Source organism: Xiphophorus hellerii, chromosome 1 (assembly GCF_003331165.1).
Source record: "Xiphophorus hellerii strain 12219 chromosome 1, Xiphophorus_hellerii-4.1, whole genome shotgun sequence".
Classification (NCBI taxonomy): Eukaryota; Metazoa; Chordata; class Actinopteri; order Cyprinodontiformes; family Poeciliidae; genus Xiphophorus; species Xiphophorus hellerii.
The window spans coordinates 10,949,337-10,967,588 of NC_045672.1; the positions used below are offsets into that span (position 1 = coordinate 10,949,337).

General features: G+C 38.0%; 1 protein-coding gene across 1 annotated transcript in view; it reads left to right on the top strand.

Annotated features, from left to right (window-relative positions):
* Nucleotides 1-18,252, top strand: part of acot7 (acyl-CoA thioesterase 7) — a 64,631-nt gene that overhangs the window by 25,458 nt on the left and 20,921 nt on the right. The window contains 4 exon segments of the mRNA XM_032571457.1: nucleotides 1,449-1,540; nucleotides 2,664-2,778; nucleotides 3,820-3,906; nucleotides 16,699-16,815. Of these exon segments, the coding sequence (XP_032427348.1) occupies nucleotides 1,449-1,540; nucleotides 2,664-2,778; nucleotides 3,820-3,906; nucleotides 16,699-16,815 (411 nt within the window).

The following is an 18,252-nucleotide window of genomic DNA, read 5'->3' on the forward strand; positions in this document are numbered from 1 at the left end:
ATTGTTCATAGCACTGGATGGTGGTTCTACATCTCTTCTTTCAGTTGTAGTTTTCATTCAGTTAAATGTTTTGAAGGCTAGGGCTGCAAAATACATTACCAGTACACAATGTTTCCACCATGTCACCTACCTGGCATCCATCTAGCTACATAATTTGTCCAAATGCAGAGAAAACCTGGAAATCACAACCCATCAAATTTTGCTTACAAGTGCGAAGGACAATTACAGTCCTTTGCACTTGTAATTGTGCTTACAATATATTGTGCAGCTCTAGCTTGGATGAACCTCTCAGATTTCATCCACACATGAACACATTACTATCGGAAAAGCTGATTTCTGGTCGGATTCTTATTTCTGTAATCTACTGTGTGAGTTGGATAGCTTTCCAGACCAATATCCTTGAATTAATCGTGAAATTAACCTGCAATCTTCTCAGTCTCGAGAGTCCAGCTGTGAGGCATGTTAGCAGCGTAATTGATATGAGTTCTCTATAATGCAAAATAAAAGGCTGTAATTGTTATTTGCCCTGATGAATCTAGCTGCTTGTCCATTAGCTACTTCACCTATTGGTCTGTTATACTGTTATATGAAGCTGTTCACTCCAGTAATAATTTGGTTATTATTGTTATGACTATCGTCTTCATTAAAATGCCTTAAGTGTTGGGGCTAAAATGGGTTATGTTGCAGATGCATTTGTTTGTACATTCACAAAAGTACTTATTATTAAATATAAGCTCCATAGTTCAAAGTGAAAATCAGCTACTTGGCCATAAGTTAAAGATTAGAATAACTTAAGAAGGTGATTCCCTCTTACTTCGTGTTTTCCCGTGTGTGTCATAATTCCAGCACCTTAAAATAGACCCTCTCTCTCTGTTTGTAAATTAAGTGATAAAGTGTGGGACGAATGGAAATCGCTATAACAACCTCTCCACCTGATTGCGTCGATACGTGATTTCAGTGAGTTTCTCGTCCTAACCTTAGGCACAGACACAGAACTGGAACTGCTGCATTCAAGCTTGAAGGCCTTTGTTTGGCCTCAGTGTAAAACAACATGAGTATTTGTTGGGAACATTTATTGTGTGGAATGTCATGGTATTTAATGTGCTCTACACTTGTGGGATTCACAGTGTATAAATTATGCAGAACCTTGTGGTCACCAAACTTAGTCTAAAGGATCGTTTCTGCTCTGAATGGACGTGAACAATTGTCTCTGAATCTTTGTTCTCTCTTCGTCCTCTTTGTTTGCAGCAAAAGCCGGATCTATAAAATGTAACAAAAGAACGGCTGAAAACTAAATTGGCCGTTGCTTTTTGTGTAGAGAGTGGATGTTGCTCCATTGTTCCTTTAATAGAAAAAACGTGTCAGAACGTCTTGACTTCCAAAAACAGCTGGAAGCTGCCCTGCTGACATAACTGGACAAGAATTCACTCTGCTCTTTCTTGTTGCAGGTGCAAAAAAGTTGGCCAACAAGGCAGCGCTGTGGTACGTCCCCTGTTCTCTGCAGAATGTTGACAAGATCACAGAGGTGCCTCCTATTGAGGTATGTTAAAGCTTGTCTTAGTCAGCTTAGGGCTTTTGTTCTGGGCTTACATTCTGGGGTTGTGTTGACCCCAGAATGAGAGAAATAAGTATCTTAACTCCAGTAAATAGCAGTCTTATTTAGGTTTAGAGAGTTGGGGGAAGCTGATGGAAGAGCTTAGCTACCAGTAAACCAAAGTAGGACCTATTCAGGAGAAACTCTCTCCCCGAACTCTCCAGGAAAGATTTTCTAAACTCTGTCACTTTTGTATGAAATAGTTGTTCATTTTTATGTGTAAATTTAATTTATCAGTGTCACAATGCTCTCACTATGTGAGCTATATTTTAACACTTAATATGAAAATGTTATAAAGTTGATCAATTTGGTCTGACACGAGTTCCTTTTCTCTAACTAGCAGTTCTTAGCTAAAAATGAATTTATCATAAAAAGGAATGTAGATTTTTTTTTTTTTAAATTGAAGTTTTGATAAACTTGCTAGCATAACTTACATTGAAACATCTGTTGTTGTGTTGTGGCTTTTTGCATTTTTGGTCCTTCTGGGCCATCATAGAAGTTCTTACACTGAGGTATTATAAAGAAAATGGCTTTGATTGAATTAATAGTCTAAAAATAGAACTTTTATGGCAAACTTCAAAGATTGCACTGGCTTTGAAGTAAAAATGCTTAACAAAAGTAGACTTCTTTTGTGAGAGTTCTGTCAGAGTAAAATGGCACTATGAGGTCTTTGTGAGCATTGTTAATGAGGAGGGTATTAAATTCTCTTTTGGATTTCACAAGGAGGTTAGAAAAACATTTATTATTAAACTGTGGAGAAATATTATTCTTATTGGCACCTTCAGTCATGCAAGGAAACACTGATCAGTGTTTCCTCATCAAGTGAAGCTATTGATGAGAACCAGGTTCACTTTGTTTTTGCGCAGGAACAACCACCAGCCTTCACTAATGTTTGGTAGAAGTTTGTGCTGGAGAAGACAAAGAAGTAAAACAACAAAGAAATAAAAGTTTTCCTTTAGTCACATATGTATGGCTTCACTGATGTTTCTGCTAATATTTGACAAACGATATACAAGTTGAATAAATCAGAGCATAAATATGTTTTCACTGTATGTCTTCTGTGTTGCAGTATGCTAGTGCAGAGAAGGAAGAAGAAGGCAGGAAGCGCTACGAAGCACAGAAAATTGACAGAATGGAGACCAAAGCGAGGGGTGAGGAGGCGATGCCGCCTCGACCAAACCCAGGTACGCTGCAGCTGCTTCTACCTGTTCATGTTAATAAATCAGGTTTCTTACAGTCCGGAAAAGTCTGGAATTTCATTTGACTTTTTAAGTTCTGAATAAGTGTAAATAGAAGAGAATGGAATCATACTTACATTTCTGTCCCTATCCTGTAGTCTAGATGTTTGTTGTTCTTTCTTCCTTCATTCCTTCCTGAAGCCTGACTTTTGTTGATTACTGGCAAGATTAATAATTGTATTGTTTTGAAATCATCACAAAGTAGTGGGAAGTTGTTTATGGAAAAGCAAGAACTTGATGTATAGGAGAATTAACTGTTTATCATGGTACAATCTGGAAACAATATTCAAATTCTTTGTTGCTGTGCAGTTCATACAGCAATTTTGATCAGTGGTTGTAATTACGTGAAGAACAAAATAGAGAGTTCAGCAGCCATGTAGAGTGCAGTGTTCAGTTTGTGTTTCCATTACGTTCTCTTTCCCAGATTACTGCAGTTGTAATGACATCCAGACCATGAAGTGTAATACAGACATACCACATCTGTAATGCGAAATACCTGCAACTGAGAAAATATGTGGCACTGAGTGCTGGTGTGGGAATTGTTATTACTCCTAATCCCTAACCCTGTGATCAAATTTGAGTCATATTACTAAAGAAAACAAAGACAAAAGAAAGAGAAATCAGATTGTGAAGAAAAAAAAAATCTTTCAATGTTAAAGGATTGTGCCACAGTTTTACCTTTTATATGTATAAAGCACAAATAACATTAAATGTGTTTTTTATAGACTTATTTTTGTGCTGCAATTTAAAATATTGAACTGTTATGCAACTCTTGTCATTTTTGCTGAACCATAGAGGATGCAGCAAAGGGTAAGTGAACAACATCAACACGTACGATGTTGAGAATGTTGGTCAGAAATCAGGCATGCCTTTCCATTTATGGCTTGAATTTGGTTTAGTTGTTTTGGGAAAATATATCTTTTCGATTTTTCCAGAATTTAGTTTGTGATAAGATTTTGTTTGCATGTTTTTGTGTCCACATGGCAGAAAGACACACAGTCGGCTTCAGCCAGTCCAGCCTGATCCATTTGGTGGGGCCTTCAGACTGCACAGTAGTTGACTTTGTTTATGGTGGTGAGTTTATGTCTTTCTTGTGTTGCTTTTAATACATGTTACTAACAGGACAGTTTGTTCTGAATAATGTTTTGCTGAGATAAAAACTCAGCTTTACTTTACAATGCAAAGAGGCACTCAACTGGCCGTAGGAAGGGTTTACTATGTCCCCTCCATGGTTTGTGGGAAACCTTAAAGAGAACTTTAAATGACTTTACTTCAACAATGGTTTTCCCAGTAAAATACATTGAGGTTTTTAGTTCAAATGTGGCAAAGTGCAGAGAAGAATAGCATGTGGAAATTCCTTTGCTATTATGCAACAATAGAAATTAATTCTTGAACAAAAGTGTTATGAAAGAGCAACATAAACAACAGAATGTTTTCTTACACGATAAAAGAAATACACGTATGAGTCACAGGTCATATAGGGCAGGTTAAGAAAGAAAATATTAAGAAATTATGTCAAAATTTAAACCTCAGTAATTTGGCAATACCTCTTCTCTGCTTTTTGCAAATACTGACTGAGTCATGTGTCTTGCATAAAATCAACAGTGTGCCAGAACAAAAAAGCAGTACTTTCAGGTCAGGTTGGAGGTCCTGCCTGTTGTGAGGAAGCTGAGAGCTGATGCAAACCAAGTGAAATCGAGGAGTGTCCATCATGATGCTCTCTGGTATCTTTGAATACAGTTAGGAATCACTGGACTTTAAAAATGTTATTTTGAAAGTATCTATTTTTGTCGATTTTGAAAACTGCTTTGGCGTTAGACTTGAAATCGTTCCCTAAAGCAGATAACATGTACGGGACAAACCTAAATATATTCAGTGAGATTTTACATGTAATGTTTACAAATCTTGTCTACCTGAAACAAAAGTGACTCTTTCCTCACAATATTTTGAATGGGTGTAGATTAATTCCTGATGAACAGCTAAATTATTAAACTGAAAGATGATAAAAAGCAGAGAAGAGAAGCAAAGTAAAATGAAGAATCTAAATTAATGTTGTACGTGGACTTCTTTTGGCTATATCTATAAAGTTTTAGACCGCACAGAGGTGCTTAAAAGGAATTTAACGTCTTTTACTGCATCAATTTTCCAGGGAGATTATAATAATTATAAATGCTGTTGGGTTTTATCTACTTTAACTGTAAACAATGAGTGTTGAGCGTGATTTACTTAACTGCTTGAGCAGCTGTAGTTCACTGTTAACTGCAGGAGAGCGCTCAATTGTTATGAGAACAGCTGAAACGGGGATGAATGAAAATAAATTAACAGTGAAGAAAAGTAGGACAGGAGTCTGTAGCAGTAGGAAGATAATAAGGTGTTTATAACAAGAAATTATATTGTCGTTTGCACTTTTCAGTGCTTCAAGTTTGTTATATAAAATGTCTAAATAAACTGCAGAGAACTTAATTTTTAGTTTAATTTTTAGTTTGTAATATTCAGATGGATCAGATTTTTTTCTTAAAGGGGTTTTCTTGTGAAGGTTATGGGTACTCACTATCTTCCCTCTTTCCCTTTGTATCTTCTTCTCTAACCAAGCTGATAGGACAGTGTAAAATAAGAACATAAATACATATCCAGATTTGTTGGTGTAACTTTCTGTAGCCATCAGTTCGGACTTCTAGTGATTATAAAACAGAAACCTTCTAGGATGCATTTGTAGCAAATCCAAAAATGTATTTTCCAACACAAAGCAGATGCTTTCTGTTAGCTGAAGTATATTGTTTATGACTGGATGTTTGTGCCTCACCCTGCCATTTCTATTGAGGTCAGCTATGTTGGGAGGCCATGAGCCCAGTCAAGAGGATGAACAGAAGAAAGATATTGACTAAGAACAAGAGGAACTGAGCACTAGACAGGATAGGAGAGACAGGATGGAAAGAAGAAGGATCATGGACAGAAAGATAAACGTTGTAGATTCATGGTTGCCTTTTTAATTTGGAGGGCTCGCTAGTAAATGTGTCCAATTAAAATCAAATATGGTAAAAGCATTCAGGTAATTTAAAAGCACACACACTCAGCACGCACCCCCCCCCCCCACACACACACACACGCACACGCATTCTGTTGACTCTTTCATGCCATTGCTCGTTAGGCAATGTACCCTGTTGTTTGCTTGCTGCTGCTTTCGCTACACTTATTTTGTTTACATAACCGAGTCAGGTCAGGCAGTCAGGGTGCTCGCTCTCTCTCTTTTCCTCTCGTAGCTCCTCTTCCATCCCTCCACTCTGCGAACGTACTGTGTCCTCAGCTTAGAGAGCCAGTGGTTCGACAGTTATGTCATGGTCACTAACACATGATAATCCAACTGTCATAGTGCGTTATCTTTTGTTTCGCAGTTGTTTGGGCTTCTACTCGTGGGTGGCTTTGATAGTGATTATTTAGGAAGATTATTGTTTTTTTTTCTAATTATGCAACATTCACCTTTTCCCCATTTTAGGAAAAAGAAAACAGCTGAAACATTGAAATTAAAGAGTCTAGATTATCCAAAATAAACTTCCTCCTACAAGGTTTTAAATTGTGATTATGTTTCAGAAATGCGGGGACAGACTCAAAAACTATTTGTATTAAAACGCATGATAGATTAGATAGTCACGTATGGTACTTAATATAATGAAATGTGCCATATGATCTAACATGGTCTCTGGATGGAAAGAATAAGGCTGAAGACAAATGTGAAATGGTTGTGATCTCCAGGCCCTGAGGCAGCGCTGCATTAAAAATAGACATGATTCTGTAAGTGGAAATCGCTGCACAGGCTCAGGAGCACATCAAGTTTATTGTCACCGAACACAGCTTGTTGCTGCAATCCACTAATGTAAAATAAAACCCCGTCATAAAGGAAAAAAAATCTTATTTAGCCTTGAGTTTATTTGAGATAGAGTGAGATACAGACATGTCCTATAATTAAAAGCTAAGTTTTATATTCTATGTTCAAAAATCTGCTTTTGTGGTGATCTCAGGTGTAGTTGTACAATGTGTCCATGTTTTACAGCCACTAAACAAAACATTCTGCCAGAGAACACTTTGCTTATTTCAACAACTTTATGCCGAACATTGCTTATGTTAGGATATGGCTGATGCAATTCTGAAAAATGCATGTCATCAGTTCACAGTACGTATTTGCTTTATTTAAGATAAAAATAAGTAATACTCTTATTGGGTCACTTCTGCAAGATTACTCTTGTAAATTCCTGAGAAATTCTAAATGTAGGTGGCAACTGGACTTTCCTCGTTTCTTGAAGACGTTGCGCCTCTCATCCTTCTTCAGAACTAAGAAGAGCTAAAAAAAAATAAAAAATCCAGAATTTGAATCAGCTTAGTTATTATGGAAAAAAGCTAGCATAAAAGTACAATTATTTGTTTCGTAGATATTAGATTGTATATGCTTGCAATTATGTAGTTTACTTTGTTAATAATTGTAGAGTGATTAATAAATTATATTTCCTCTTCTAAATTGTTAGATTGTCCATGTCATGTTTTTCAATAAATATTAATTATGAAATTATAAGAAATCTTTCCAACTTACTTTATGAATGCAGTTGTGAGAAACTCAATAGAAAAGTTTGTCAGATGAATAAATTTTATTGATCAATTTATTTCCTCTGAAGTTGTTTGGATAGCTGATCAATTGTTGTTTGGATAGCTGATAAATATTCCCTACACAGTAGGGAATATTTACAGAGTCACACAAGCACAGTCAGATCTGAAAGATCAGAACATCTTTGGAAACACCGCACATGAGTTTTTGCTCTGTAGCTTCAGTTTTACATCTTACCAGGCGTCTGTAAAACTATATACAAGACAAGAGGCGACCTGGAGAAAGACAGGCTGAATCAAAGTTTTTTTTGTAACTGGAAATTAGAATTTGGCCTTAGGTTACATGTAGCCCTAACATAGTTTGTAAAACTCTAAAGAACATTAAGAGTTCAAGGACTTTGACATTTTTTTCTTAAATGATCGGACGCCTGAGGACAGTTATGAAACATCAGATGTGTCTTGAAATATTCCAAATAAAAGCAAGATCAGAACATAGAACCCCACAGAAGTCTTGAGTCCTTCTGCCTTTGCTCTCCTTTTTTTTGTGTCTTTACCTCTGCTCGTTATCTTTTGCTCTCTTCTTCCCCCTTCCTCCCTTCGTGTCGTTAACAAGCGTGCCACCTGTTTCCATGGACACAGCAGCTGATCGCTACATGTGCGCTAAAGCAACTATCTACAATTCATTACCAGCTGGATTGTGTATTGCAGAGTTTTACAGGCACAGAAGTGACGTTGCCAGTTCTTAGGATGGTAAAGAGATAAAATGTAGATATTTGTTGTGAAATTTGATGAAGAATTGCTGCTAAACCTCTGAACACAGAGGATGTGCTACTTGGTGTTCTGACATCTGTTCTCTGCTCTGGTTGTTGATCAGGGAGCATTTAAGCATTTCAGTGCCTGAGGTGGAAGTAATCTTGTTTGTCAAACACTTAGTTAAAAAAAAAATTGTAACAGAAATAGCGGTATTACTTATGGCAACATAGTTAGATGACTTCCTTAAAAAACTGGCTACTTCTAATAAAGAAATCATGCGTGTGATACTCTGAGTGTTGCCCAGTAAGTGGAAATAATGACAGACGTATACGGAATATATATATATATATATATATATATATACATACAGTATATATACAGGGGTTGGACAATGAAACTGAAACACCTCTCATTTTAGTGTGGGAGGTTTCATGGCTAAATTGGACCAGCTTGGTGGCCAGTCTTCATTAATTGCACATTGAACCAATAAGAGCAGAGTGTGAAGGTCCAATTAGCAGGGTAAGAGCCCAGTTTTGCTCAAAATATTGCAATGCACACAACATTATGGGTGACATACCAGAGTTCAAAAGAGGACAAATTGTTAATGCACGTCTTCCTGGCGCATCTGTGACCAAGACAGCAAGTCTTTGTGATGTATCAAGAGCCACGGTATCCAGGGTAATGTCAGCATACCACCAAGAAGGACGAACCACATCCAACAGGATTAACTGTGGACGCAAGAGGAAGCTGTCTGAAAGGGATGTTCGGGTGCTAACCCGGATTGTATCCAAAAACCATAAAACCACGGCTGCCCAAATCACGGCAGAATTAAATGTGCACCTCAACTCTCCTGTTTCCACCAAAACTGTCCGTCGGGAGCTCCACAGGGTCAATATACACGGCCGGGCTGCTATAGCCAAACCTTTGGTCACTCGTGCCAATGCCAAACGTCGGTTTCAATGGTGCAAGGAGCGCAAATCTTGGGCTGTGGACAATGTGAAACATGTATTGTTCTCTGATGAGTCCACCTTTACTGTTTTCCCCACATCCGGGAGAGTTACGGTGTGGAGAAGCCCCAAAGAAGCGTACCACCCAGACTGTTGCATGCCCAGAGTGAAGCATGGGGGTGGATCAGTGATGGTTTGGGCTGCCATATCATGGCATTCCCTTGGCCCCATACTTGTGCTAGATGGGCGCGTCACTGCCAAGGACTACCGAACCATTCTGGTTCAAACATTGTATCCTGAAGGAGGTGCCGTGTATCAGGATGACAATGCACCAATACACACAGCAAGACTGGTGAAAGATTGGTTTGATGAACATGAAAGTGAAGTTGAACATCTCCCATGGCCTGCACAGTCACCAGATCTAAATATTATTGAGCCACTTTGGGGTGTTTTGCAGTGTTGTATAAAGTACTGAAATCTCAGAGTCAAGTAAAAGTACAAGTACCTCTCCAAAATACGACTTTGGTAAAAGTCGAAGTCACTGACTGAAATGTTACTTGAGTAAAAGTCTTAAAGTATCTGAAACGTCTTGTACTTAAGTATGGAAATTACTGTAAAAATGGATGTACTCAAGTAATGTAATGAAAAGTACAAGTAAAAAGTAAAACAAGGCAAGTTTGAATGACATGTCTGATATTTTGGTAAACTTGTCAAATAAACGTAAAATAATGTACCCAACCAAGTGCAGGCAAAATGAAACCTGCTAATAAATTGTTCCAGTTTTAAAGAGTAGCACATGTTAATGGTTTGTGGTTTTGAACTTGCATGCCTTTCCTATATTCGTTACATTTAGTCTAAATTGCTATCGCTATGGCTTCTGTCCCCCATTGAACTAGGGTGACCAGACGTCCTCTTTTTCCCGGACATGTCCTACTTTTCAGACCTAAAAAGATGTCCGGGGGGAATTTAAGAATTGTCCGGGATTTTGGTCAATTGCCTCAAAACACATTACATAGCTTACAGTGCATGATAGGGCACGGCGCTGCGTGTCACGTAATCCTTGAGCCGCGTCAGTGCGGGCAGCACTGTTCTGTGTACGGCCCTCCCACCCACCCGATGTAACGTGTTCTGATTTCTGATTTCCCCAACAATGGGAGAAGCGAAACAGGTGTATCCTATTGGAGGTGATGAACAAGCCCAGGCAAGCAGGCTACGACTTTGTTCGGTAGCCTGCTTGCTACTTGCTAATCAGTAGGTGGGGTCAAAACACTTTGTTTCTCTCTCTCGCTGTTTTGTAACGAGTAACTAAACCACACATTGAAAATGTATCGGAGTAAAAGTACGCAATTAAGTTCGGAAAAATAGTGAAGTAAAAGTGAAAGTCATCAAACATTTTCATACTCCAGGAAAGTACGAAGTACTCCAAAATATACTTAAGTAAAGTGTTAATTTGTTGTTGCAACTTATTTAAAAAATAAATAAAAAAGTACAATTTATACACATAAATATGTAGTTTATTCAGTCCAATCTTGGAGACAGAATAATTACCAATTACATGCATTTCAATTTGATTCTGTTTAGAAGACAATGCAGTCAGGATTGTCTTCTATCCAACAATCTTTAGTGGTTGATTGAAGATACTGTAGTGATTAGGTAAATGCACCTATAAAGGGGGATTTACGCCTAGTGGGAGGACTAAAGACACAAATGGTATCGTTTACACATCATGTTGTCATGACAGCTGCAGAAAAACAGAAAGCCTACTTTCAAATTTGCCTCAACAAAAGGAAAACAAGCTATCTATTGTACACAATGCAATAAAAGAGAACCTCTGCACCAACCCATCTGTTTGCATTCTAGATTAGGGAATAAAACAGAAGTAAATATTCTGTTCCTTTATGTTTGTAATGTGTGATGCTGGTTTCAGACAGGTTGACTGATTTCAAATACTTCTTACTTTTTTAGCGGTTGTCAGCTCAGACAAGCTTTAATTAAATTACCTAAAGACCCAGCAAACCATGTTTAAACCAGCTAAAGAGAGATTCTGTTTACTTGTGCTGAATGTTTGACATAGAATCAATGAAAGAGAAAACCACCCACCTTAATTTCATCAAATTGATTTAACACATCCGTAGCCGATAGGCAGATGCCGCAAGGAAGCCTGGGTCCTGATTGTGGATGTGAACAAATCTTCCCCTGACAACATCATCCAGTACACTAAGATGTTTTAGCAAGTCTAAAAATGCAATAATAGGCTTATTTAACAAAGTTGATGTCATTTTTTTTTAAAAATAAAAAAATAATTAAAAAAAAGCTATCAGTGCTTTTTATCTTAAAAAGAAACACAAACACACACACGTCGACACACACACACACACAAAGAAACCAGTTACTGTAGTTTCGGTTTAACAAAACACAGTGACTAGTGCCCATTTTCTGCAGCCATGTTGGGTTTAGCTGGAGATAAAACTCCTGAGGGCATTGACATAGATATTATTATTCACACCAAGACATCTGCTCAAACGTTTTAGCCAATATTAATTGGGACTCTTGAGTGAAAAACACATATTGCAAATAGTTTAAATCATTGAATGGATTGATTTGAATTATTTAAAATAATAAACAATATAATTAGCCAGAATTTAGCTTTAAACTTCCACACTACTGCTTACACTTTTCATCAATGAATGCAAACCAACTTTTTCATATTTTACGTTCAAGTTCCACCTTTCTGAAGTTATATTCACAAAAGAGCTGTATTTTATGTTGACACTTGGTTTTAGATGTAGTTATAATGTGAAAAGCCTTTTCGCTGATCAACAACGTGTTCAACCTGAGAAGGCAGTGAAACACATTTGTTCAGCTTCAGCGTTAAAGTTTTTTTTTTTCCCCCTCCACGGAAACATGCTCAGCAGGCAATTGTAATCTTTTTTTTTTTACAGCCACCAATCACAGCTCATTGCACCATCTTGATTGGTGATGCTGGAGGCAGCAAAAAAAGTAAGTCCAAAGTGCAAGTTGCTGCCAGAAAGTAATAATTTAAGGCCACTCAGATGAATGTATATTTTATTACAGTATCTTGGATCTTTTTTAGTCTGGATGGGAAGTTGAAATATTTTTAGAGAAGATAAAATTGGGAACTTGAAAAGTACCCAACAGATCAATGCAGATTTTTGGAGGTTGTAAAGCATCGACTTGGAAAACACAGAAAGCAGCCACATATCTTTAACTATATCAGTTTTAACTTTTAGAGTACGGACCTGCAGCATCACATGACCTATGCCATCAAAGATATACACAGTTAAGAATATGCTTAAATCTGACATTCAGCCATTTTCTTTGGTTGCCTTTAGTTCATTTACTTCATTTAGTTAAGAAGTGACAAATCCCACTTTTTACCAATAGGACAGAAAATGATCTCCTCCTATAACATTTAATAAGACTGAAGGATACTGAGACAGGAATCTTAGACAAGCATTCTTTGCAAAGAATTCATGTTGAAATGCACATGCACTCAGTATTAAAGATCCGCTACTTGTTTCAACAGTTATTCACTGTAACCTAACCCTAACCTTAACCCTAGCACTTTTCAACATATTCGTTCTTCAAATCCACCAGGACTGTTGTTTTTATGCCAAAAAAGCTCAGTGTTTTTCTCATTTGACCAAAGAACACAGTTCCAACTAAAGTCCTGGCACGTTTAAGCAAATCCCACATATTTGAATGTGTGATGGTAAGACAGAAAAGGCTTTTTCCTTGCATCACTCCCAAATGGCAGGTTAGCATGTAGATGGCGTTTGGTAGTTGTTATGGTAACAATGTGACCCCCGACATGCCACTGTTTGCTGCGGTTTTCCTGATCTGTGGAGAATGTTTTTCCTTTCTTACCATTCTGCCCAGTGTGCACGGGGGACAAAAGATACATCCTCCTCCACCTGAGTGCCGACGAGAAATGTGTTAAAAAAATAAAACTTTTGCGATGTACTCCTGATAATTGTTGGCAATTCCTGTGTTTTTCAATGTGAGATTATGTTACTGCAACAAAAAGAGGGATTCTTTACATGGCTTTTTAAACTTTTTACCTTTGGAGCAATAAATATGGAAGACGTTGCTTTTCATGAGGTTTCCAGTTAATAAGAAAAGTCATCATGAGCTTAATACGATTTGCAGCAACCTAAAGCCACATGCAGACTTGTTAATAAGCTGCCTGCTGTTTACTAATGTTTACCTGGAAGCGGGATATGTTGGAGCAAACGCAGCCTATAGGAGTTTTGGAGGAAATGTGGGTGGGATTGGGTGCATTGCAATACCGTTAACAGGAGCGGTTTCCATAGAAACAGCTCATTAGGAGGCAGTTTGAGCTGTTTGATACCGTCCGTGATTAAAGGACTTGCTGGGGAGGGAATGAGCATGACGGGAAGAGATGGAAATTCATCAATAAAGATTGACATAGAACCAAAAACAGAAGAAAGAGAGGAGAAAACCGAAGCATAGTGCTGAGTGAATATATAAAGGAACTGAAGTTAGTCGCACTTTGCGGAAGGTATTCCTTGTAGTGTAGGGTGTTCTGTATCTTAGCGAGTAATGAATTAAAAAGCTTGAAGTCAGAATAAATAGTTGAAGGGCAGGAAGAGCTGCCTTGAAGACTTCTTTCATCATAGCCCGTGGACAGCACCGCACTCAGGTTCTGGGAAATAATCACAAGGCATCTAATCACATAGGTATTCTGCCTTGTGGCGGACTGGGCTCCACTGGGGACTTGGTTGCTAATTGTCCCCTTTTCCCCCCATTTAGAGTGAGCTGTCTTCCCTCTTCACACACACCACCGCTACCCCTTCCCTCCGCCTTTTTGTGTTCCCACCCTACGGCAAAGAGAGAGTCATGAGTGCCATGTCATCCAGTGAATGTGTAACGTCAGGCCCAGGGCTGTCTTGGCCTAGGCTGTCCTCGTTTGCAGTCTCACATTGAGGATTACTTCAACCTTCTACTCTGACTGTACAAGGAGAATGTTTTTTGCAGGAGTTGCATTAATGCTTAAGCCGGCGGTAGTGATTAACAAAGACAAGCATCTACGGTCGTTCAGGACAGCATTGTCCTTGACTTACTCTGTTCAAGCATTTTGGTCAAATGTTTTTATTGTGAGCAGGTTCTAATATGGATTTGTAGGGTCAAATATAGTAGACTAATTTGGTGCATTAAGCAAGAATGTAAATGGCGATGACTATACATTAAGGTAATAATTCTTGATGCTGCACCTTTTGTTCAATTCAGTTGAGTTTATTTGAGTTATATAACTCCAATTCAAAGCCTGTAATCTCAAGGCACTTTAAATTAGATAAAAAATATCTTTAATCTAATCATGTATACATTTCAGTTGATCCAAATAATCAAACAATGCAGTCAAATTGGTTAAAGTCCGGGTTTTTCAAACCAATGCTAATTTGTAATCCCTTGTAACATAGTACCTTTACTTGCTGTCATCATTTTGTTGAGGTCACCAACCACCACCTTTAAATGTTACATTCGCAAACATGACCACTCTATGTTTTGCATGTGCTGCACACCTAGGGGATATTTTCCATCCTAAGTGAGATCTCATCAATTTTCTAAACATAACAGTGGAAAAGTTCAAAAATATCTTCTCAACAGACTCAGGAAGGTATGCATGATGTTTTGTTGCATACAGAATGGGGCAGTTTGCCACCAATTTGAACTGTGAGGTGATCATTTTTGGTTGACAAGTTGGTTCATTTTCTGTTTTGAAATATCTGGTCATAAATTTGAATACATAACCAGAGTATAACTCCTAATGGATATACTTTAAAAATGCTGTAAATCGGTTTAAAGATAAGACTGATGCTGGATGTCAAATTAATTGCATCTTTAAATCTTAATCAGCTCAGTGGACCCAGTTTCATGGCAAATGCAAAGCAGCACATTTTGTTTATGCTCCCACACACTTGGCTGTCTTAAATAGAGCCACACAGTGCAGATGGTATATGCCTCAGGGAGCAGAATCAGCCTTCAGCAAGCATCCTTATTGATTTTCTGTAACATAAAAGATACATAACGCAGCTCAGAAGGAACAGTCGGGGCGGCCGAAGTGTGTGGCGAACGGTCTGACTGTCTGTAAATGAACACACATTCACAAACAGACACGTCACACATGCTCACAGACTGTCTCTGAGAAGCAGATGTCATCCTCTTGTTTTTCCCTCATCTCCATCCCACCCACTCCATACAACGTGTCCCACTTTCTGTGAGAAATCATCAAACAACTATTTCCTTTACACATGTCACCAGCTGCCAGGGCTGAGTGTGTGGTATGGGTGTGGATGTGTGAACGTCTCTGCTTCCACGTTCTGAAGTAATTATTGGTAGGCTTTAACTCTGGTTTCCAGCTCAGTGATTTAGACTAAGATCTTTAAGCCTGTAATTTAGAGATGCGCAGATATGAACTCTTGGGCCTGTTAATATACGTAGCTAGTATGGCCAATGACTGATTTTATATTGCCTAAACAAATAGCACATAGTCACCACCTTTTTGCTTCCCCCTTTCTAAAACACATAAAAAGATTAAAATAAATGCTGGTTTTTACTCATCAGAACAATGCCAAAATGTTAGAAATAGACTAACATTTGCCAATAAATGATGTTCATATCCCTGCCAAAATTGTAGTTCCACCTAGTACCATTCTTGAGGAGAAGGAGTTAGCTAAAACATTAATGCAAGAATGATGAGCTATCAAAAATTAGAGATAAACTGATGCTAAACTTTTTATTATAAACAAAAGTTGATATTTGTTGGACTTCCTAGACTTTCCGGTAAGACTCAATAGGTTCTTTGAGATTTCTGGAGAACTCTGCGACTCACACTCCATTATGAAGTCCTGTTAAAGGTCCTATAAGTTAACCAGTGCGATTGTATTTGGGTTCCCACTTAAGTCCATCTCAGAAATGTCTCTTTTGGTGAAAAAAGAAATAGGCTGGCAAGGTGATCTTTGAAGGCGTAAAGCAGCAGCCACATGCACTGCTCAGGGTATTTCAGAAACTTCTGATTTTCTGTGATATTAAACCTCATGATCCATCTTTTAGGTTTACAAAAAATGGTGCAAAGAAAAGAAAATATCCAGCAGGCTACAATTGTGTGGATGAAAATGCCATGTTAATGTCAGAGGTCAAAGGAAAATGGGTAGATTTCAGCTTTGACATTCAGGTGGAGAGCATTTATCCATCCAACTTTGCATTCACAGCTCAGGCTGCTGCTGCTGGTGGTGTGGTGGTGTGGGCGATGGTTTCTTGGCATACTTTAGGCTCCTTAGCACCGTTTAAGCATCGTTTAAATGCCACATCCTACCTGAGCAGAGGTTGGTGTCAATATGGCTATTTGTGTCTTTTATTTCTTAGAATTTCAAGCAGTTTGATTACTAAATCAGCCTTTTATCTGGTCGAATGTGTAGCAGTACTAATTATATCAATGAAGAAATTAGTAAGGCTGTTTTCTAAGTGTAATGAAGTGCACATCTAAAAATAATCATCTGTGAAAGCTTCTTTGTGCTTGTGTTTAATACAGGTGTAGCCATGAAGCTGATGGACGAGGTTGCTGGAATTGTTGCCGCTCGGCACTGCAACACAAACATCGTCACTGCTTCTGTGGATGCCATCAACTTTCATCGCAAGATTAGGAAAGGTAAGAATAGCCTGGTGAATGCACACTTGGATTTATATCACTCATCTATTAAAGTAGTAGTCGCGAAATGATCCGCACTATTTGAATCTAGCAAGTCAGCAACTACACTGGATTAATAGAATGGGTAGAGATTCTAATTTCGCTTTTGAAGTTTAATGAGGAAAAATTCAACTTTGCGTGTTTGACACGGTGCTGGTCATTTTGACACTTTGCCTTTTTGCACTTTTCATGTGAGTCAAAGGTTTTCAAATGGTTTCTCAAATGCATTTTTCTAAAGCATGAGGAGTCGCATTTATCTTGAACACTGTGATTTTTGCAGAAAATGGTGGCTTTTATATGCGGCACCTCTGGTGTTTGAAATGATGCCACCTGGAGAATCATTGCTTTTATGGAAGAAAGTCTAAATAGACAGTTGATTTTATATCAATGACCTAGTTTGCATGACCAGATCTACTTAAATCTTTATGCTTTGTCCTGTGTTTGAATTAAGTTGGTCAGAAAAGGCAATCGTAGGTATGAGATGTATATATATAAAACTCATATAAGTGTTCCACTTTCAAATGTATGTCAACAGTAATAATGACTGCGTATACTTCTTTCTAACCAATACAACTAATGGAAGAAACATTAAAGAATAAATTGTATTTTGACTTTCAGATTGGAAAATAAAGGATTTTTTACAGACCCAAATGTTTATAAAGGTACAGAACCATTTCAAAAGCAGCACATGCAGTTTTTTCTTTCTTTTTTTTTTTTTTTTACATTTTTGCTTTAGACAGAACCTTGTCTAGACATCCAGTCCTAATGTTCAGATGTTGTGATCCCCCAGGATAAAATGTTAACAATAGACTGGCTTCATCTCTACCCATTGTTGAATTATGAAGTGGAAAGGAAATGTCACAGCTCAGCACGACTGTGCCAGCTCAGCTTTGCATTTACAGTACACGTGTTTTCAACTACATCTCCTTCATTCAAGCAGGATAATTCACTTGTTGTGTTGGTTTTGTCAATCAAGGTATAAGGATTTAAAAGCAGCAGTGTGTAGGGCCTGAGACGTTGAAAACACTGGGAAGAGGCTGCGGAATAAGCTGAAGCGGTTAGAGGTTTCAAGCAGGATCGGACCGCCTCGTCACCATTTTTAGAACTTGTTCTCCTCTGCTTTTTGTTCAAGGTTTCACTTCACAAAGAACTGCATACAAATCTAAATATGAAAATGTGTAATCTAATCTGTACAGATTGTTTAAAATCCACATGCATGTCCTCTATTTCTAGCTGTGCCAGTGTTGCTCTGGTGTGCAAATGTATCTGCACATTTGTATTGATCTTTTCTAGATGCTTTTGATGAAGTAGTATCATTCTTAAGATGCAGGAGGTCAAATACAGGGTATCAAGGCGGCTTGGGTATCAGTAAGTACCCAAGCAGCAAAGAATCTTGAA